The 22097-nt window shown below is 46.8% G+C and overlaps 1 protein-coding gene across 1 annotated transcript in view; it reads right to left on the reverse strand.

Moving 5' to 3' along the window:
- Positions 1-1847: 1847 nt before the first annotated feature.
- Positions 1848-22097, reverse strand: part of MED10 (mediator complex subunit 10) — a 102797-nt gene continuing 82547 nt past the window's right edge. The window contains exon 4 of the mRNA XM_069613717.1: positions 1848-2476. Within this exon, the coding sequence (XP_069469818.1) occupies positions 2378-2476 (99 nt within the window). The 3' untranslated portion in view covers positions 1848-2377. The remainder of the gene's footprint in view (positions 2477-22097) is intronic.

Raw genomic sequence — 22097 nt, forward strand, 5'->3', positions numbered from 1 at the left:
ATCCTACAGGACTACACCTAGCAGAGTGGCTGGCTGGATGTGACTCATAATTCTTCTGTGAGGGCATAGGCCTATTCCGAACATGCACTCCTGTTATCAGCTCGGATGCGAAATAGCTTCTGCAAGCAGGGCTGTGGCTCTTCTGAATGGAAGGTCTGAACTCATTGCCCCTGAAAGCAGATGGTTTGGCCTGCGGATCATCAGGGGACAGATTCCACAACTCAAGGAAGCCCAAAATAATGTCATGAATGGCACAGGTGAACGAAGGCATTCCCTCTTTAGCATCAACCGGGTCACCTCCCCTGCCCAAGGCCAGCCAGGAGCGCTGTAGAAGGGGTCTGAAGAAATAACCAATAACGTTTTTGAAGTGGCCTTTCAATAATGGAGGCTGCAAGAGACACATTTTAACATATAAACATCAGTTCTACATGGACTGCTAAGGTTTCAAAAGCAGCCTTCTAGCTCCCGAAAGACCTGGGTCCTAGTAGACTGGAGGGGGCGATGTGTAAGCTTTATCTAATCCCAGAGGGCCCTGGGAGTTTCGGGACATCAGACAAGGCATTATAAATGGTAGCTTCAAGGGCCTTTAAAGGACATATCCTCTGTGAGTGGACTTGGTCAACAGAGCAGAAAGGCATAAAAGGGAGGCCGGCATAACTGCCAAAGCCACAGTGAGAACCTCAATGTTACCAAGTAACAGCTGCACAGGTCTACTTAGCAAGATGGCAGAGAATGTGCTTTAGCACCTGACCTGGCCCCGTTACAGGAATCTCAGACTTGTATCCGATTTCAGCCCCAAGATGGGACCTTCACATTAAGCACTTTGATAGGGATCCTCAGGATTGCATATGGAGTTACCCCTTAAAAAGGAACCTCAGGGTTGCCCACAGACAAACATGTCACCCACGATAGCTCCAAATCTGAGCAACCCCTGGGAAGAAGTGCTGAGGCCGGGAAGCTGATCTGTTGCCATTTCTTGAGTTTTAACAACTTATTCAAGGGCTGTTGGGATGGTTGGGAGAAAAGAAAATACTTCTAGTGCCCAATTAACTTAAGGAAATTAAGTCACAGGACAAACAAGCCCCAACTATGCTAGGGACCTAAACAATTCAATCACAAGGAGTGTGGGCAAGCTGCTGGAACCTGCTCATCTGGCGCATGTGGGAAAACTGGATTAACCTGTACAAGTGGATGGAAAGGCCCAGTTCAAAAATGGAGAACTGCAGGGGAAAAAAAAGAGCAAGAAATAAAACAAAATGAGTCAGAAAATAAACACATTAACAGGGCCGTGTTGCTGGACGCTTTGTCTGTTCACACTTTGAAAAAAAGGGCTGGTAGGGCAAAGTAAGGAAGACCGGACTACATGGTACAAAACAGGCCTCACAATGCACAGGGAAATATGTTCCAGGGCTGGGAAGTGTTACAGAACCATTCAAGCAGAATACAGAAACCTTGAACCAAGGATATGGATAAACGATAGGGTTGCACAGTTTGTCTCATATAAAAAAAAAAACTATTAAAACTATTATGCAGTAGTTCAATAGCTTAACTAAAAGGCATGCAACTTCAAGGTTAAGTGTCAAATACTTATGAGCTTAAAGAGTAGAACATGATTTTCCAGTTCACAGAGGGACCAATAGTAAAACGTCCAAATAATGCATGTGAAACGCATGCTACAAAGGTGCACCATTTTGACAGTTTACAGAAATAGATGACCAGGATTAAATTCAACAATGGTGTGGACCCACTGGGCGGAAAACGTGTGTTTCTTTCACTATATGGCTTCAAAGAGGCAACCACAGTACACAAAAACTACATGCTGATGACAAGGACATGTAGAGGAGAGGTTGGCAATATTTCAATTTTTAATCATTTCTCGACTGCAAAAAGGAATCAAATTTATATTTTAAAAAAAAAAACAAAGATAGGTACATACACATTTAAATAAACAACTTCTGCTTGTTTTTTTTTTCTCCAAAAGGTCATCTTGAAGAGCCTGTGCAAAATGAACAATCAGGTCACCATACTGGGAAGAGCCAGAAGCTTAGAAAAGCAGTTTACCCTTTTTCCATTAAGAGGAGCTATTTGCAAGTAGGCAATTGCCCATTTGGACCGTAAATTAAGCTGTAGTCCAATATTCGAGAAAGGTAAATGTCATTCACATGCCTTCAGCTGTAAAACGACGGAGATCCTTCTTGCCAATCGAACAGTAGGCTACAACGCTGGAACTGGTAGAAAGTCAATTCCTCTGTGGGCACAAATTTACATAGGGTCTTTCCCCTGCCCCATCCAGCTCGCCACATAGTGCTATATAAATATATTCCTCAGCAGTCCGTGAATACAAATGAAAGCATAAGAGTATTTTTGAAGTTGCTGGTTATGAAGATGGATGATCTTCCCCTCTGATAGCTTTGTACTTTGCCATGTCTTCCGGAAACACTTTGCCGAGTTCTTGAATCAACAGACTCTTAAATTTCTAGAACAAATAATGAAAGAAATATGAGATCCATAAACATTCACAAACATTGGCTAATACCATGTCCTCTTACTTGCTTATTGCCCATTGCCCTTTACCCTTTGTTACCAAGGGCCTAAGAAAACTTGACATCAATGTGCAAGACCATAAAATGATGAGGGTGGTTGCATCCATTTCGTCAGACAGTTCCTGTAGACAGTAGGCCTAGAATTTAAGACAACCGGCTTCTACCATTCTATGGACAGAGATGTTTTGCTGGTTTTGGAGTGAGAATCAATGAGCATCATCATATTTGTATATTCAACAATTAGAGGCATCAACAAATAATATTATGCAAATGGCATTTTTAACTGATTAATATTCCATTAATCCACTATTAAAAAAAAATCTGAATTCATAAACCGGTCTCTACCATAACTTGACAAAGCACCTTAAGGATTATTGTGCAAAAGTGTGTACAGTAACTGGGTTTGAGGTAGATGTCATTCTTTAAAGTGCATCATTGACTGTTCCAGATGAAGAAAATTGTACTTTTGTTGTCTTGTTCCGCTCAACTTACATTTCGAAGCACTCCCAGCCTTCTTTTGGGAAAGTTATCACAGGCCCCTATCTAGTTAAAGTCGAAAGCCCTGGTGGAATGAACACATGTCCCTGTCCGTAACATATGCAGCCATAGTAGCAAAATGTACTCAAGACGCAATCATCTGTTGTCACGCAAATGCGGCACACATTTTAGCATGAAATAAAGGGAGCAAAGCCTCTTTACGTGTTCACTTAAGGCTTCACGTGTCTCGTTCCGAATTCTTCTCTCTGCTAGATCATTTTATCAACCCTTTTTAGACTACTACTTATTCGAGCATTGGCCACATTAGAGTTGTTCATGCTCAGTGTAATCTGATCCCACTTTGAAAAGCATTTTCTAGGCCACATCCGGTTCACAGTCCACCCCAGTCATCTACGAGGTCTCTGTTGAGGTATTTTACAGAGCATCAGTGCGGAGCTTAATTGGAAATAGTAAGCATCTTTCATAAACATGGTTCTGTTTCAAGAACATTACATATGTGAATGAAATTTAGAATTGTTGCACAAGGTCAACGTACCCATTCTACGTTCGAATACATGATTTTACAAACTCATTGGAGATGCCAATATCATCACAATCTCAATTTCTCACGTATGTATGACAAATTATACGACAATGTCACTGTAACCTCTGTTTACACAAAGAAGTTTTATTTTTCAAGCGTGATAGGCCATGAACAATCATCTACTTTAGTGGCACAAGGGCTTGTCCGATATAGCTATGGGTATTAAGAAGTGAATAAAAAAGTTACAAATGGTACTAGTGTAACCCATGGGTTACAGCAAAAGGGCAGTTCATACATAATCTTACCGTAATCATGAGATGTAAGCAAATAAGTACATTATGACTTCTTGTATAATTCATATGTTCTTCTGTGCATAGTCATATGCACTTCCACACAACTATCCAGCTTTACAATTACGTCTCAATCTGTGAAGAGGTTTCATTATCTACATTGCTATAAAGCAACAAACCCACCGCCATGGCTCCACACACATTTCGGATATATAACAGGGTTGCAAATTTGAACTCACCACTGCCTTGTGATAATGGACTCTTAGCGAGTAAGAAATTAGGTCCTTTGTATAAATATAATTGAAGTGGTGAGTGACTTAATGGCGGGTAAAAGCTCACGATTTGAAATTCTTCCCTTTGAGATTATAGACAGTAGCACTTGATGAACTAAATAGGCATGAGGGCAAAACCTGGTCGACTGTTCTTGAAGCATGTCTTGATGTGGCAACTAACCACATTTACACACTTTTGTCAAAAGGGAGTCGAGCTACAATACCGGGCAAATAAATTGAGTTTCTTGCTAGTCACAACCGGATGGTGTAAAAAGCGACATACATCTGTCAAGTTACTAGCCTCCGGTTAGAAGTCACCTCATGTCACCATGGAGGTAAACTGAAGCAATATACAATGGCAGAAGCCTAATCAATTCTGGGAAAGTTAATGATTGAGATAAACTCAACAGCCACTTGACAGCCAATTGAATACTCAAAGGTATACAAGCTTCAAAGGAATTAGACTAGGTCATCACAGACACTGACTCTTGTCTCCATTTTATTTTGCAATTTGTAAGACTGATCAGTTCATTTCCGTGTATGATCCTTCCAAGTGACTGAACTAAAAACATCATTCAAGGTCACAATTTGGTGCGGTCCTCGAAAAATTCATAAAATCGATAAGAATTATTATGGGACATATCAAATATCAACCTTTGTCCAAATGACGCCTATTTTAAAGCCTAGCCTGATCAAAATAGTAGCTTTCTCTTGGCACCTTTCTAACCTCAGACGCGACAGGGATATCACACACTCTCGCAGCAACGCCAAACGCTTCCTTTGGAGTATGGATGTTGCAAAGCGGGTTGCTTTGTGCATTGAGGTTCATAAATGACTTGTTTGACAGCAGGGATGTCATTGGTAATTGACCAAGTGATGATTCAGCTGTTAGACAACTACTCTGTGACCGAATTTACTGGCATCCTCTCGGAGAATGACTTGCCCCATTTCATATATGGTCCACAGAGAGGAAAGAGCAACCACTGCTTTCCTGGAAAGATCCATCCCTTTGCATGACAGGCATTCTAACACTATTATTTTTTATCTGCTGTATTCAACAGACTAGTTTCTGAATAAAGAAAATCCAAGCCACTATGTACCATTGTATTGTCCTTCATTTGTGCAATATGTTGTCTGGTTTTATCTCATGCCATCACCACCTTTTCGCACATGCCTGTAATTCAGGAAGTCTTCAAATTGTGGGGCGCGGCCACATTCCTGGGGGCTGAGGGGGGTGCCAGAACGCAGGCTGAATAAATAAAAAAACACCAAAAAAAAGACAGTGGGGCACGGAAGAGCTCTGGGCAGGGGTGGCTCGTCTATAATGGGTGAGGCAGCATAAACCCAGTGGGGATATGGGGGGTGTGGGGTCCCCCTCACCCATTATGGAGGAGTCAGCCCAGTGAAACCCTGCTCCCTCAGCTGCTTTTTCCAGCTGAGGGAGTGCTCATGGGCTGGCTGAACTGTCAAAGGTAAACATTGTTTCCCTTTTGAGAGTTCAGTTCCCCAGCTGCACGTGCTCAACGAACCATGCAAGCCTTGCATAGCTCATTGGAAATGCTGGCTGGGGAACTGCATGTCTATGTGCGAGGAGGAGCTCCTGCACCTCCTCATACATAAAGAAAGAGCAGGCTGGAGCAGGGCATTTCAGCACGCATGTGCAGGAACCAGGAACCTCTTGCTTCCAGATTCCTGTTCATGATGCTGGGGAGGAAACTTTAGGACAGGGGCAGAAAGTAAGTTTATGTGAATTTATTTTTTATTTAAATGTGTATGGAGGAGTGTATGCTTGTGTTATGAGCGAGTGTATGGTGGCGGGTGCTTGTGTGGACGATCGAGTGCTTGCTGTGTGTGGGTTGACCCATTGAGCTGATTTACGCGAGTGGGGGTAGGGAAGGAAGGAGGCTTGTACAACATGCACAACCGCCCCCCTCCCCTCTACCCACCTGCCCCTGAGGCGCTGTGGAGCCCAGGGGACAGGTATGATCTCTTTTTATCATATGTCCAAAAAAAAAAAAAATATACCATGCCTGCCCCTTGGGCACCCCAGCGCCAACTGCAAACTGTTTGGCTTTTTACCCAATTTAGTAAGTATGCTCTAAAAAGCAATATTTGAACCCATTATTTTAAAAACATTCACAAATCCTTAGAAGACCACTGCTGTAATTTGATATCTTTTAGAAAAGAGGGTCACTGCCAGAGTGTTGTTACCCACCAACTAATAGTCTTACAATTGGGAGCTTTTAATTGATAAAAGCATGACTTTGGATCGTGTGAAAGACATTTCACCCACCAAATTCACTGTTTTTATTTTACATTATGTTCATTTTCTGTGATACAGGTTGATCTCTAAATCTTTCACAGCATCTTCAGGAACAACTGAAGAAACACAGCTGCATCGCCATTAGAAGCGTTGCGTATTAGGCATTTATTGATTTGTAATTCAGATCTCTACTATCAACAAAATCTAGGTTTACAGATAATTTTTCATTTCCCCATCCCATTTGATAATTTAATAGGAGTCCTTTAAATCACATTTCTCATTTCATGTGATAGAGACAACAAATTAATCACCCTGCGGGGCTGTAATACAAACAATTATTCTATGGATATAAATACAGAACAGAGTCAGTGCTATCACACCGCCCTGTCTTACACCCGTTTCAATGTAAAAGTATGCAGTGAAATTACCATAAGTTGCTTACCCCTGGTAACATTCTTTCGACTGGATGTTCCTCTAACGTATTCCTAATCTTTGATACTCGATATACAGCTTCAGCTTCAGCTGTGTCAGAAATTCTTTTTGGCAGAGGGCGCTGTGTGTCAATGTAATTAACTCAATGTCCCTCGAGGGTGATGTCATCGAAGAGATAGATAGATATATAGATATATCTATCTATATATCTCTATCTATCTATCTATATATCTATCACGCGCAGCGCCCGTTGGCTTCAGTTCAGTTTTTTCAGTGGAACTACCTGCATAAACAGGTTTCACCGCACTACATTTTCTAACTTTTGAAGTAGCAAAAGCCTTAATAGCATGGGAAATTCTAGGCTTGGAGGGCAATTAATACATGGGAGCAACATCCAGTCGAAAGACCGCTACTAGGGGTAAGTAACTTGTTCTTCAAATGTATTGTGTCCGCCTATGTATTCCTCATCTTTGAGAGACTACCAAAGCAGTGTTTGTTTTGGTGGAGGGAGTAAACATTCTCTCATTGTTTCCATGAACTGAATGGAGGTCAGCTTTCCCAAAGCTTCCACCCTGACGGAGGGAAGAATCAATGCAGTAATGCTTTGTGACCGGGTTTATAGCAGACCACGAAGTTGCCTCACAAATGTTTTCGATCAGGACACCTCTTTGCAGAGCCGTAGAGGTAGCCATGCCCCTGGTGGAATGGTCCCACAAGCCTTCTGGAGAATCTTTGCCCGCCAGTCTAACATTTGAAATTGCTAGAATGATCCATCTTGGTAAGGTCTGCTTTGTCACAACCTGACCCAGTTGGTGACCTGTATAGCCTATAAAAAGCTGATCTATACAAAGTTTGGATAATCTAGAGATGTAGAACCTTAGAGCTCTACATGGATCCAATCTGAGGCTAGAAAGTAGGCAATACCATTTTTTTTTCTACATGAAAATAAACGATTTTAGGTAGAAATTAAGGCTTAACCCCCAGGACAACTTTATCCTTGTGGAATAGCGTAAAGGAGTGGTTAAGAGGATAGTGCCTGCAATAATTCACCCAGTCTACAGGCTGAAGTCAGTGCTACCAACAAAATGGTTTTAAACGTTAGTAATCTTAACGGGCATGAGTGTAGAGGTTCAAATGGTCCACACAAGACCAGATTAATGTCCCAAATTGGAACCTGGAAAGGAGATGGAGGGAACACGTGAGTCCCTTCAGAAATTGTTTTACCAGTGGGATCTTAAAATATGAAGATTCCTCAGACGAGCACTTAAAGATGGATAGTGCTGCCAAATACCCCTTAATTGTTCCAGCCTGGAGCCTCAGATTGGCTAGGTATAGTGGAAAGGATAACACATGCAGCGTTTTGCATAGTAAAGGATCTAGATTGTCCTTGCACCAGCTGAAGAATTTGTTCCAACAGCAGCAGTTCAATGAGTAGTTGCTGGCTTTCTGACCGAAAGCAAACTCTCCATTACGTCTCCTTATACCTCAGCCTCTCAGAAACCATGCGTGAAGGCGGAGCGTCTTAACCTCTGGATGGCCACCCAACCCTACTCTTGCAAGAGAAGGTCCTCTCTTTGTGGAAGATATATTAGAGGGCAGATGGACATGTCCAGAAGGTTCGGGTACCATGTCCTCCTGGCCCGATTCGGGGCAATTAGGACCATGGATTTCTGAAACTCTCAACCACCTGATCACGTGAGGAACGACGGGGACTGGAGGGGGAAACGCATACAGAGTGGAAACTCCCAGTCCACCACGAACGCATCTCCTAGAGCTCCTCTTGGGGGAAATTCCCTGGAGCAGTACAGTTCGCACTTCCGGGTGACACTGGTCGCAAACAGATCTACTTGAGGGGTTCCGCAAAGGGTGAAGATCTCTTTAAGGACTTCTCGAGCTAGTTCCCACTCGCGAGAGACTGCTCTGCCTGCTCAGAGCGTCCGCCGCCATGTTCTTCTCCCCGGCTAGGCGAACTGCTGATCGACAAGATTCCTTCTTGTACTGCCCAGAACCAGAGCTGCATTGTCTCTCTGCACAGTGGTAGTGACCCTACACCACCTCTCTTGTTAAGGCAGTACATGGCTGTTAGGCAGAAACCTGTGCAGTTCCCTCTGGGACCACTGCAAAAGATTTAAGACTACAGGTGTTTGGCAGTAAACCCACTTGGTAGCAGCCTGTACCACACAGATTCACTTGGTAGCTGTGGCTGAGCAGTCAGACTTCCCTCAAGAAGAGTTAGGCAGTATACAGAGTATTCACAATAGGTCAAAAGAACACAATAGAACAAGTAAACACTGACCAGAGCTTGGTGTAAAAGAGATATAATTATTTGTTTAAAACCACATCTAGTAAAACACACAGGCACTAATGTTAAGCAGTTCAAAAACACTGTCACTAAAAGATATACACTCCCTTAAAAGAATATTAGACAAGTCTAAAGAAAAAGCCCCACTTATTTTCAGACAGTGGTGAGCGCTTAGCGCAGATGGCACTCTAATAATTTGTTTTAAAAGGGAGAGAAAAGCAGAGTAATAATTTGAAACAGAGCCCAACACTTACAAGAACACAACAAGGGAGGAAGGCAAAGTAAAACCGTGAAGTTAGAGTTCAGAAGGCCGGATCCACTTTAAGAGGATCAGAACGAAATGTGTCCAAGGTCACACGGTTGAAGTGCACAAAAGTCTTGAAAAGGTTCAGTAAGAGTTGGGCCAAAGAAAGGGACCAGTTAGATGGTCAAGGCAGCCAGCCCAGTCCAGAAGGTTAAGGGATTATTATTACCTTGTAGTAATCTTTAGAAAGGGAGGCCTGGCGGGACACGGTACCTTAAAGTGGTGAGAATACTCCAGCGGGGGCAGTTGTTCCTGGCAGCGGATGCAAGTCGGTGCTTCGTCCGGGGGAAGAGAGGATCTCGTCGGGGAGGAAGACAGGAGTCTGTTGCACTGCCAGGGAAGAAACCAGCAGCGGAGTTCTCAGGTAAAAGGAGCAGTCCTTTTATTCGCGGTCCAGTGGTAAGTGGCTATCCGGTTGCCGGGGTGCTTGGCACGGGCAATTCGACCACAAGACGTCCTGGGATGCGAGGAAAAGGTAAACTGGTTGTGCCCACCAGTCAGGGGAAGAAGCCTCTCCAGCCGGGAGATCTTCTGTCGTTGGGAAGTGGTGAGTCGGTTCCGCAGGGCTCCACCGGTGGTGTTGTCGTGGTAGGTCGGCTCAGCTTCTCCCTCGTCGATTCTCAGGTCCTGTGGCGACTTCTGAAGTTCCAGTCCCCAAAGTCCTGCTTTTATGCAGCACACCCCCATTCACTCAGCCTAGCTGTCAATCAAACATGCTAAGTGGTGAGCCGGCCGGCTCACCACTTGGGCCAATCACACAAGAGTGCGAATTGAGTTACCAAGGTAACTCAGTCCAGGGTGCCTAAACCCCCTCCCACACCTCCGGTGGTACCCAGACAGAGTGGCACCACTTTTGGAGGCTTCTGTGGAGAAGCCTGCCAAAAAGTGGAACAAAGGGCTCGACTTGGGTTGGAATCACAGAAGAGAACACAAACGCCATTTTAGAATCGAGTCCTGGCAAAAAATACCAACCGGCGAATTAATATTAAATAAATAAACCGGTGGTATGTTCGAGGCTATGAGAATTAAATAATTAAAATTGGTAGCCTCGAACAATGGGAAAATCCCAGAGGGATATATTCGCGGTCGAATATAAAAAGTAGTATCCACTGCCACCAGCCAAAACTCGATCAGGGGGGACGAAGACGTGCCCCCTCGACTAACAGACCCCAGGGCAATCGAATTGCCCCGACCAGTATGTCCACAATATGATGGTTTGTACCGGTTTCTGTTAATAATTTGGGACTAGTAAAGCCAATGGTGACTTTACATGCCCGGGGAGACAGTAGTCAGTCCCAGGGTATGAGTCTATGGTGGGGTATCACTAGGACACCCCTGTGTCACTGCACGGAGGGTGCTGTGTAACACACATAGTAAAAACACATGAGGCCCTATGGGGTAAAGGACCCCATAGCCCATGAAACACAGTCAAAGGAACACCATAAATCATGTCCAAGAGTGGGAGAAAAAGAGTCTCGCTCTTGGCAGGAGAAAAAAACAAACTCCAGAAATCCAGCAAAGCTGCTGGGGGACTCACTAGGTTGGGAAATTCAGCCTAGAGAGAGAATTCTCCCTAACAATAGCCACTGTGTTGTCCGTCATGAGCAGGACATTCTTTCCCCATACAGAGGGCATAAAGGTCTTGAGCACAAGTCCGATTGCCCTCAGCTCCAAAAAACTGATGTGTAGTTTGAACTCCGATGGCGACCAACACCGCTGATTGTTAGATCATTGGAGTGGTGGACTCCCCACCCTGTGAGAGGCATCTATCACTTATCTCCGGCCATGGTTGCCAAAAAGGTTCTCCCTTCAGAATGTTGTCCTCGCAGGTCCACCACAGGAGATCCTGTGTGACCCTGCTGGGAAGCTGAAGTAGGTCTGACATATTGCCCAAGAATTGAGACCATTGTGTCCCGAGAGCCCATTGAAGGGATCTCATTCTCAAACAAGCCTCTGGCACCAGAAAAATACAGGACAACACGAGGCGAGCAACCTCCCCCCCCGAAAAAAAAAGAAGAAATACTTGCAGTCCGGGAGACACTTGGCACTCTGTAACCTGGAACCCACCTGCTCAATGTCTTGAGCCCTCACCTCAGGTGGCGAGCTCTTTCCCCAAGGATGTATCTGGTACATGCCCAATGAATTGGAGGTTTTGGGATGGTGTCATATAGGACTTCTTGTAATTGAGGGAGAAGCCCATTCTGTGAAGAGTGGCAGGTGACGTCGAGATGATCCTGTAAGTGTTCGGGAGAAAGCACCCCGATCAGCCAATCGTCCCGGTAGGAGTAGACATGAACCCCTCCTGCCTCCCCTTCTCCTGAGACTCGCTACCACCACCGCAATCAGCTTGGTGAAAACTCTCGCGCGGAGGTCAGCCAAAAGGCAGAACTCCAAACTGATAATGAGAATCACCAAATGCGAACCTCTGGTATCGCCTGTGCTTGAGATGGATTGGCACATGAAAATAAGCACCCTAAAGGTCTTAGTACACCATCCAATCCTGAAGTTGGAGGGCCTGAAAGGTCTGAGAAAGTGGGACCCTCATGAACTTGTTCTTCCTTAGGAACATGTTCAAGTATCTCAAGTCCAAGATGGGTCGGTCCTCTTCCCTGCATGGGGATTAGGAAATATGGAGAGTATCATCCTTTGCTACTCTTCGCTGCATACACTGGTTCTACAGCGCCTCCCACTGGCGTTACGTGACTCAAGACCTCAGAGAGGTTTTGAGGCAGCTGAAGCAGTGGCTGGTGTTAAGGATGCCCCTGCCTGAACAGGCTTTGCACCTCTCCTTCGTCCACCATGAGGGAACCTTTTTTTGGCCTCTTTGACCAGCCATTCCTCTTGCTCTTCCAACTTAAGAGGAGTAGTAGCAAAAAGATCTACCCCTCCAAGGCTGTCCACTGGGGTGAAAGGGCTGATGCTGCCTAATCGCGGCACCTAAAGACTTGGCTGCTGCCTTCGAGGTCTGCAAAGCCAAGGTTTTCATCAGCCTTGCTGCAAAGGCATGTTAAGGAGTCTGGATTTCACATCCGGCGCAAATCCAGACTTCCTCAACCGCGCAAATCTACATATTACAGTGCTTGTTGCCATAGCTCTGCTGATGCGGTCAGCAGAATACAGACCCGACTGAAGAGACTTGCACACGGCTTCTTTTCCGTCTCTACCAATAGCCAAGAATCAGTCTCTTTCCTCCCCCCAGGAATGTGCTGAGCCACCATGGAAACAGTCCCATATAGTGCATGAGAACTTTGCCAAAGCACACGTGGAGTTGGCCGATTTAAGAGCCATGTTACCTGCAGAAAATACTTTCTTTGCCCATGCATCTACTCTATTGTCATCCCTATCTGGAGGAATGTTTGGGTAAGCTGCCCGTTTTGAAGTTGCTGTAGCTGCCTGCACAACAGACCTTCTGGGGGTGGGGTGTTTTGACAAGTAATTGTGGGTGACTACTAGATGGGCGATATTTTCTAGTTAGGTTTTAGTTTACTGCCGGACTTGACTGTCGTTTCCCAATTGGCCATCAGCACTTTTTGACGAGCAATGTGTAATGGTAAAATGGGATCCATTTGCGGACCCTTATCGAGGATGTCGGTTAGATCATCCTGCTCAAAAGGGAGGGTAGGTCTACTCCATCCCAAGTAATCTACAACCTTAGACATTAACTGCCTATATGATGCACCTGCATGCTCCCCAGCTTCAGGTTTAGCAAATTCTCCGCTGGTGAAAAGTCCACTCCACTGGCTTTTTCAAGTTTGCATAAAGATCCTTTAGCCTTGACTCCTCGGATATAAAACTCAGGCACATTAGGTGTACCATATTGTAGCCCAAATGGCGCATTGTTATCCGATGGCTCATTTTCCTCATAAATTGAGGTTAGTGATCCTTTCTTGGTAAAGGAGTAAAGTCTTATCTGTAATGGGCATCAAAGGCTTCAGAAATGTTCATCGAGGAGTCATTGATATTTTTACTGAAGCCGTTTTCGGCAAAGGTGCCATTGATGTCAATGGTGCAGCTGGCGTCAGAGCAGCCGGCAAAGGTGCAGCTGGTGACAACGATCTCGACTTATGCTCCAGACTTACGGCTCGAAGGATCCTTCGATGATTTCTCATCGCGTGAAGGCCTCAACAGCTCTCAATGAGGATCTGGCCTTCGTCTCAGGCTCGAGGGCACATGCGATTTGGCTCGAGCCCTTTTATTACTGGCTTTAGAAGGCGCAGTAGGAGCATGGCTTGTCGAGGGCTTTCGTTTCCCAAATATTTTTAGCATTTCTAACCTAAATGCTTACCATTCGGCAGGAGTGGAGGCCCTTGTGGGACAGGTTAAAGTTCTCTCACGAGAGAACTTTGACAACGAAGTCGAAGAGGGCGACCTGTGGTGCCTTTTTCGACCTCGATGAGTAGTGGTGGGAGCCACTGCTTGACCTGGACTTTTTCACCTTCTTCCTTCGAGGAGAGTCGCCTCTCGCATCGTCCAAAGAAGGTTTTTTCGACAGGCTAGTTTATGGGGATTTTTTGGGGTTGCTACCCATTGCCAATTTCCCCTTTCGCTCCTTCAGAGCTTTTCCAGTCATCGCTTAGCATTTCGAGCTGACCCGAGGTCTTGTGCTCCACGCCGAGACACCACAACCATACCCGATGTGGGTCGGTTAGCTACATCTTTGAGCCGCAGCCGAACCCGGTCTTCGGGGTAGTAGGTGTCGTGGATGAAGGCATTTTCGCAAATGAACAAAAGAAGTGCGCCGTAGTGCCGTAGTTTTCGGAGCGTAAGCTTACTTGGAAAACCGAACTGAAGCCAACGGGCACTGCGCATGCTATATATGCACCTTCGATTACCCTTGAGACGGAGGCCCTCGAGGGACAGTCGACTACATCGATGCACAGCACCCTCTGCCAAATTCTTTTTCTTCAAAGCAGCTGAATCTGGATGTCGAATATCAAAGGTGAGGAATACATGGGCGGACACAATCCATTCGAAAGACTCCATTTAACAGTGTCATTGTTAGACTATAGGATTTGAATTGCCTTGAGAATGCTGGATGGGACACCTGCATCGCTAAGTGCTTCCCAAAGTTTAACTCAGTTCTCCATTGAAGGCTCTTTCTTTAGGTCTATAAAAACCACACAAAAGGCCTTTCTTAATAGCGTATACTTCTCAACCAACACAAGAAAGATGAACGCATGGTCAACTGTGCGCATGCCAGATTGGAACCCTGCCTGTTGGTAGCTCAGGGGCTGCATCTCCAATAGCCAATCAGTAAAGCGGGACAGCACGGCCCTCGCATACGTTTTCAAAACTGCGACAAGCAGAGATATACATGGCCATAATTTAAAGGGTCGAAGCTGCTTCCCTTTTTCTAAAGTGGTACAATTTCTGCTCTGGTCCATGATGACAGACCCTTGGACTCAGCAACCACAGCCTTAAAGAGCCAGAGAAGGACCAGTGCCCAGACCTCAATGTGCCATGAAAAGATCAAAAGTATATGTTCAGGTCCAGGGAACTTCCCATATCTTCATACAGCTGGATCTAAATTAATATCTAAGTTTTTCTAGTGACAGCAAAATGATCCCATACATTTTCAGCAAAACAGTAGTAGCTTCAAGCCATCTGCCCACCGGATCCTGGATTTAGCATGGCCAGATATTTCCAGGCACACATTCTTGCCCATATTAGGTGGCGACGATACCCAGCCATCTGTGTTAAGCACTAAGGAGAGGGGTTGGAACACTCACTTGTTCTATAACAGTGTGAATTCACCATCTGCCAATCCTTTATAATAATCAACCAATAGTCAGTATGTGCGGTTTTGTCCCCAGCCACAAAAATAGGTCGAGCTGGCCGATTCTTCAGGGCTCTTCCATTAGAAGCTCTAAGCTCCAAGCTATAAAGGGTTTGAGGTGCCGCCATGCCAAATATATTGCCTTTACTTCTCCTAGAATCTTATTCTGGGACATCCCAGGCTAAGACGTCATTGTCCAATAAACCCTGGAACAAATTCAAAGATTAAACTGCACATGAAAATCACTGCTAATGAGAATATGGTTGAACTGGTGCAGAACCTTTCCTTTCAACCAAAGCTATTGAGTCAAATGAACAAGGGTGGTTATAAATCTTAATTAGCGCATGGCGAGGGGGGTCAGGCGGCCGCCTAGCCAATGAGGAGGCGAAGAATGGGGTCTTTACACACAGTGAAGACGCTGTTCCGAGCCTCCACAGTGCAGGAGTTCTCCCCTTGCCAGGAATAATAAAGTCACTCACCGCAGTGACTACCTTACTCCCAAGTCCATAGTTCCCTTTCCTCCATACTTGTGCGACATTCCGTCCTTTGGGAAGGGACCGGATCACTCGTAAAAAGCATGAAAAGTGTTGAATTTTTGTCCTTTCATTTTTATGCAGGGGAACAGCACGTGGCCGTAACCCTGCCCTCCTGCACTCCGCCCTGCGCATCGCCCTTCAGTCCTTTTCCATCGCCAGGTCTGAGACCATTTAAGCAATAGAGGATACCTTTTAGAGGGGACGGCAGGCGAGCATATGGAAGAAAGGGGACTAGGAGTAAGGTAGTCACTACGGTGAGTAACATTTTTATACTTCAACGTCCTGTCCCCTTTCCTCCATACTTGTGGGAGATTCCCAAGCACGCACCACAGTTAGTTCAGGGGGATTGAAAAGAAAAAAGAAAAAACTTACTGAAATAAAATTCCTTAAGACAGCCTGACCAAACTGGGCATCAGCCCTGGAGCTCAGGTCCAAGCAGCAATGCTTACAAAAAACCCACGTAGCCGCCTTGGCAATGGTTTCCCCAAGCAACATACTTTTGGAAGGCAACAGCAGCCGCTTTGCCACGTACAAGATGGGCATGGATGCATTTCGGAGGTAGAAGGCCCTGAACAGTATAGGCTTCAGAAATGCAGAAGGCAATCTAGCAGGTGTAATGCTTACCTGGTATCCACAGGGACGTCACTCAGCCTATTCTGACCTCTTATGACCTCAAACCCTTCCCTGGAGGCTACTCAACTGGGGACTGGGCCTGAAACACAGGATTGGTAGAGTTTAACTTCCTATTGTCTCTGTGTGCTTGAACCCCTTCTTCCCCGGGGTCCAACCCTTCCCTTTGATCCACAGCTCACCTTGTTTTCTTGGATAGTGTGCTCTCCGTCCTGCTTTCAGCGCAGGGGCGCGTTGATTGCTGCAGGCTTGTTGCTGCCTAATTACTTCACTGGCAAGAGTCCGACAGGTAAGTATAATGGGTATATGGCGGCGTGCTGCTGAGATGAGTACCGCTGAAGGTGAGTGAGCGCGATGCACCCCTTTCGTATTTGTAATGAACAGAGTTCTTTTTCTGTGTCTTTTAGGTGCCGCGACATTTTCAGCGTGGATGCCGGTTATGAAGAACAAATGCGGGGAGTAAGCGCGGTATGCAGCCCCTCTAGATGTTTCCACGCTAACCTGGGGTGTCTTTTCCCTCTTGCAGATGGGTGAGTTCCGGAGACAGAGTTCCCCCTCCCCCCCCCATAGCGGCTGGGATTCAGGTAAGCGTTTTAAGCTCATACAGTCTTTAAAAATAAGCGAAGATTTGCAGAATGCTTACTAATGCCTTTTTTTCTGTTCTTTTCCCTTTTCCTTAGGAAGCGGCGTGCCGGGATGGGAATGACACCGCTGAAGATACCCGCAGAACAGAAGGAGCGGTGAATGATGGGCAGAAGAGCCGCTAGGTAAGGCGGTTCCTAACATTGCTCTTGTTCTTGCAGGGCGCAGAAGAAAGATGCAGGCCTACTGGAGACCGATCCGAACATGGTAAGTGTCACGCTGCAGGTGCAGAAAACGCAAAGCACGTTTCTCAGCCTGGCCGTGGCTTAAATAGTCTCTGGGTATCCCAGGTGTCTCTGGGCTGAACCACACACAAATGACTAGACTGCACATGCAGTTCTGGGAACCGAAATATGTGGGGGCATCCATCTTGTCCCCATCAATGCACTACAAGTCCATTCCCCAATGTTATCCTATGGGAGTGAGTGAGTCTGGTGCCACAAGCGCAAGTCTGACTCCAAGTGGGTCTTTGGAGGGATGGAGAGGCCCTTGAGGGCCATGTAGGTGATCGTGGCCTGGCTCCAGCCTGACATCTTGGAGGGCTGGGGACATGAGGGGCAGGAATCATGACATCGGGAGATAGTTGCCTTTGAAGCAGGTTTCCCTTTCAGGTCTCCGAATGTGACAGTTGTGCGGAGTCCCTGAGTTCACTCGTTCTGTCGAGGTAACACTTCAGGGCTCGCCCGATATCCAAGTTGTGCAAGACTCGGCAACTGAGGCCGGAATTCGGAAAAAAGACAGGTAATGAGATTGATTGAGATGAAAATCGGTAACCACTTTAGGCAGGAAAGAAGGATGCGTGCAGAGCACAACCTTATCCTTATGGGAGGTGAGGAACGGATGTTCTACAGACAGAGCCTGGAGCTCGCTTACTCGCCTCACAGATGTCACTGCGATCAAAAAGGCGACCTTCCAAGAAAGGTATTTGAGGTCCGTAGTGGCCATGGGTTCAAATGTTTTATGGCATAAGGCGGTGAGAACCACATTCAAATCTCATTTGGGATGAGGATTGCGTACCGGTGTGAAATGAATAGACCCACAAAATGCCTTTTAAATGACTGGATTAGTCAAAGAAATGGAACAGCTGTCAGTTGACAAATAAGCTGCAATAGAAGACAAGCAAGTCCTGCAAGACAAGACATGAATGCCCGAAGGTGCGAGGTGAGATCTGAACGAAAGAACAGTGTCAATCGTAGCGTGCCTGGGGTCAAGCTGTTTAGCTAAACACCAGGGGCAAAAACTGAGCCACTTGCTCCTATATTGAGACCACGTAGAAGGTTTTCAGCCATTTGGATAATGCGCATATCGTCTTCGGACAAGTTAAACCGCGTCCACTATCTGAATTCAGGAACGATTGTGGGGAGGAGTGCCACATCTAGTGAAGCAAGTCAGGAATCAACGGCAAACTGATCAGAAGCATCAACAGATGCTGAAGTTCCTGAGAACCAGAATCTGGCTGGCCACCAAGTAGCTATGAACAGGAGAGTGCAGTTCGATGTATTCCTGAGCTTGCAGAGTGACCGATGAACCAGAGGCAGTGGCAGGAAAGCATAGGCCTTCATGTTGTGCCATGGGATCTCGAGAGTGTCCCTTAGGGAGGAGACCTCGAGATCGTTCCTGGATGCATATAGAGGAAGTTTCCTGTTTGTAAAAGTCTCAAAAAGGTTCACTTCTGGAGTGCACCACTGGCGAAAAATGGTGGAAAGAACATCCGTGTTCAGTTCCCACTCGTAACTGGCTGCTCACTGGAGGCTGAGTGAGTCTGCAGTTACATTGATAAGACCCGGAATGTGTACAGCCAGCAGCCAAATGACGTGCTGGATGGCACATTCCCAAATACCTATGGCTAGGTCTACAAGGTGAGGCGACTTGGTGCCACCCTGCTTGTTGATATAAAACTTTGCCACAGAATTGTCAGTGCGAATACGGACCACCTTGTTCGTGATGGACGGTTGAAAAGCTTTGAGTGCCAGAAAAACAGCCAGGAGTTCCAGATAATAGATATGAAACTGCCTGTCCTGAAGTGTCCACAGGTCGAATACCTGGAGATGATCCAGCGTCGCACCCCACCCCAAAAGAAAGGAGTCTGTGGTAACCGTTACTTGTAGGCTGAGCTCTTGAAAGGAGGCCCCTACGGAAAGGTTGTCGTCGAGGACCACCATAGTAGATCTGTCGTCATGCAGGATAGAACTGGGATCATCTTGGAATCCGAGTTCGAAGCCTGAGACCAAGCGCTCCGAAGTGCCATCTGAGTGCGCCTCATCATCAGACGTGCAAGAGGAAGGGCTAGCACGCAAGAAGCCATGAGGCCCAGGAGTCTCTGAAACCACCAAGCCGTCATGAGCGAAGACCGGAGGAAGAGCCGACATGTGGTGGATAGGTCCACAATCCTGTCCGTCGTTAGGAACACCCTGGTATTGACTGTATTCCAACGGAAACCCAGAAAAATCAGGTCTTGCGAGACCGTTATGGAAGATTTCCACCAGTTCACCGAAAGCCTAAAGGTGGAGGAGAGACTGGAGATTGATCAATGCCGTCTGTGGGCTAGAACTGCGCAGGAGCCAATCATCCAAATATGGGTATACATGAACGCCCTGCAGTCTGAGGAAAGCAGCGATGACCAACATCTTCGTAAAGACAGAGTGCCGAGCTGAGACCAAACAGGAGCACACGGAACTGGAAGTGTTCCGCTCCCAGAGAGAACTGCAGATAATTTGGATGCGGCCTCCATATCAGTATGTGCATTTAAGCATCCTGAAGGTCCACTACACTGAGCCAGACGCCCTTCCGAAGAGAGGACTTTATTTGGCAAGGCGTGATCATCTTGAATTTCGCTTGGGGAAGAGAAAGATTGAACTGGGAAAGATTGAGGATAGTGCGCAGGCCAGCCTGGTTGGGTTAGGGTACTGAACAGACAAGAGTAGAAGCCCTCCCCTTGCTCCCCAAGGGGAACAGGTTCCACCGCCCTGAGGTCTAGCAGTTTCTGTACCTCGGCTCTGAGGGAGGGCGTCCTGATCTATTGGAAGGGAGGGTTGAAGAGTGGAGTACAGGGGAGGGGCAAGCAAAAGCCTGCCCGGGCGATGGCCAAAACCCACCTGTCTTCGGTGATGGTCTGCCACGCCTCCAGATGAGACGAGATTCGTCCTCCCACCGGAGTCTCGTGCGACCGACAAAAATATAATTTTGCCGATTTGTCGGCAGGGAGACTACCTGTCCCTGGAGAAGAGGCTGAAGGCTGAGAGAAAAAACTACCACCTTGCCGTTGTTGCTTTCAGCGGGTCCTGCCAATGGGTGCTTCAGTTCAGCACGCACGATGATCCTGAAACCCCCTGAACCCAGAGAAGGATTGAGTCTGGGACCCTGACCTCTGTGTATAAGGGGCCTTAGCTGGAGCTTTCGCCAAGAACGATAAAGATTTGGCGGTTTGGGTACTCGCTTTGGTCTTTGTGAGCTCCTTGTCGGTACAAGAATGAAAGAAATCCTTGCCATCAAAAAGGAAGGTCCAGCACTTTGTCTTGCACTTCCTTTGAAAACTTTGTTGCATGTAGCCATGCCTGGCGGGAGGTGCCAACCCCTACCATAAGACTTCGAGCGGCGCTATCTACGTGGTGTGTCGCAGCTTCCAGGAGATCCTGTGCCAACACTCTGGCATTTGCTAAACTGGCTTTAAAGTAATCTAGCGTATCCGCAGGAATGCACTCCTGGAAGTAGGCCAACTCTTTCAACAGCCTCGGATTGGCTGCTGCCAGGATGAGCTCTGTGTTTGCTTGATGAACTTGGAGTGCTGAATTGGCAAAGACCTTTTTGCCCAAGGAGTCCAGAAGTTTATCCTCCTTGGATAAGTTTTGGGCCGCTGCCATTGAAGATGCAGAGGCCAGCTTGGACAGGAAGATGCCACCACCATTGAGGACGGGAGCGGACAAGTCGACAAAGTCATCTCCTCAGAGGTGTGAGGCTTGTATCGAGCGCCAATTCTTTTGTTGATGTGTAGCCCAGTGTGGGGTTTATCCCAGACTCTGCGGGCCTCAGGCAAGACGTCCTTCTGGAGGAACAGACCTGTGCGCTCTTGAGGCCACAGGGTAAAGGCATCCGAAAGCACCCCCTCCTGAGGAGTGCAGGCCTCAAGGAGGGCTATCATATCCAGGACCTGGCCATTGGAATGCTCTCACCGAGCGGGGCTACTCATCGCGGTCCTGATTCGCTTGAGGCTCATCCAACGAGGCAGGAACAGAAGGCTGGACCAGCACGCATACCGCCTCAGGTTTTAAAGTGTTGTCTCGTTCCACCGGTGTCTTCTCTATAGGAGACAACAGGGGCAGGAGGAAGAGATGAGGAGGTCCAGAAGGAAGCATTTGAGGGAGTGGCACCACCGGACCTGCAATGGAACAGCCGGGGTAGAAGGTGGGACAGGAGGCTCAGGATACTTTGCCTGAAAAGACTCTTGAAATATGCCTTCATAGGGTCAGAGTGCATGAGCATCTGAAACTTCCCAAAACTCATCCTCAGCCGAAGGCTTTGGCGCTGGTATAGGAAGAGGCCGCTCGTGAGGGGCACACCCCCATAAACCCAAGAAGGATGGTTGCCAGGAAGGGCCACCATTGCCAGATCCAAGTAAATCAGTGGAGCAGAAGCAGGAGGCAGCAAGACTGTATTAGGCAGCGGTGTCCGGACACGCCAATCAAATGAAGGGCGGAACTGTTTTCTGTTGTCCACATAGCATGGAAAAGGCTGCTCAGCACCAAAAGGAATGCTCCCAGCGCCAGATGGTGTGAACGTCGGTGTAAGAGACGTATCGAAAATGGCCGCCGTGGACCATGGAGTTTGGACCGCCATTTTGGCAACACTTGAGAAGAACTGCGTCACATGTGGAGATGAGGCAATTGTCTCCTCAGGGGACTTAAGTAACACCTTAGTCTTGACATAAGGATCCTCGGCAGAGCCGTTACTGGGTCGTCTCGGATGTTTACTGGACATCTTAGAACCGGCCCTAAAATATGCCACTAGTAGAGGACCTTCGGCAGAGCTGGTAGTGGTGGTGGTGTAATGGTCCGTGACCTCCCTCTTTGCCCACTCGACAGAACCGGTA

This window comes from Ambystoma mexicanum, chromosome 5p, assembly GCF_040938575.1.
Source record: "Ambystoma mexicanum isolate Mex_15411 chromosome 5p, UKY_AmexF1_1, whole genome shotgun sequence".
NCBI lineage: Eukaryota > Metazoa > Chordata > Amphibia > Caudata > Ambystomatidae > Ambystoma > Ambystoma mexicanum.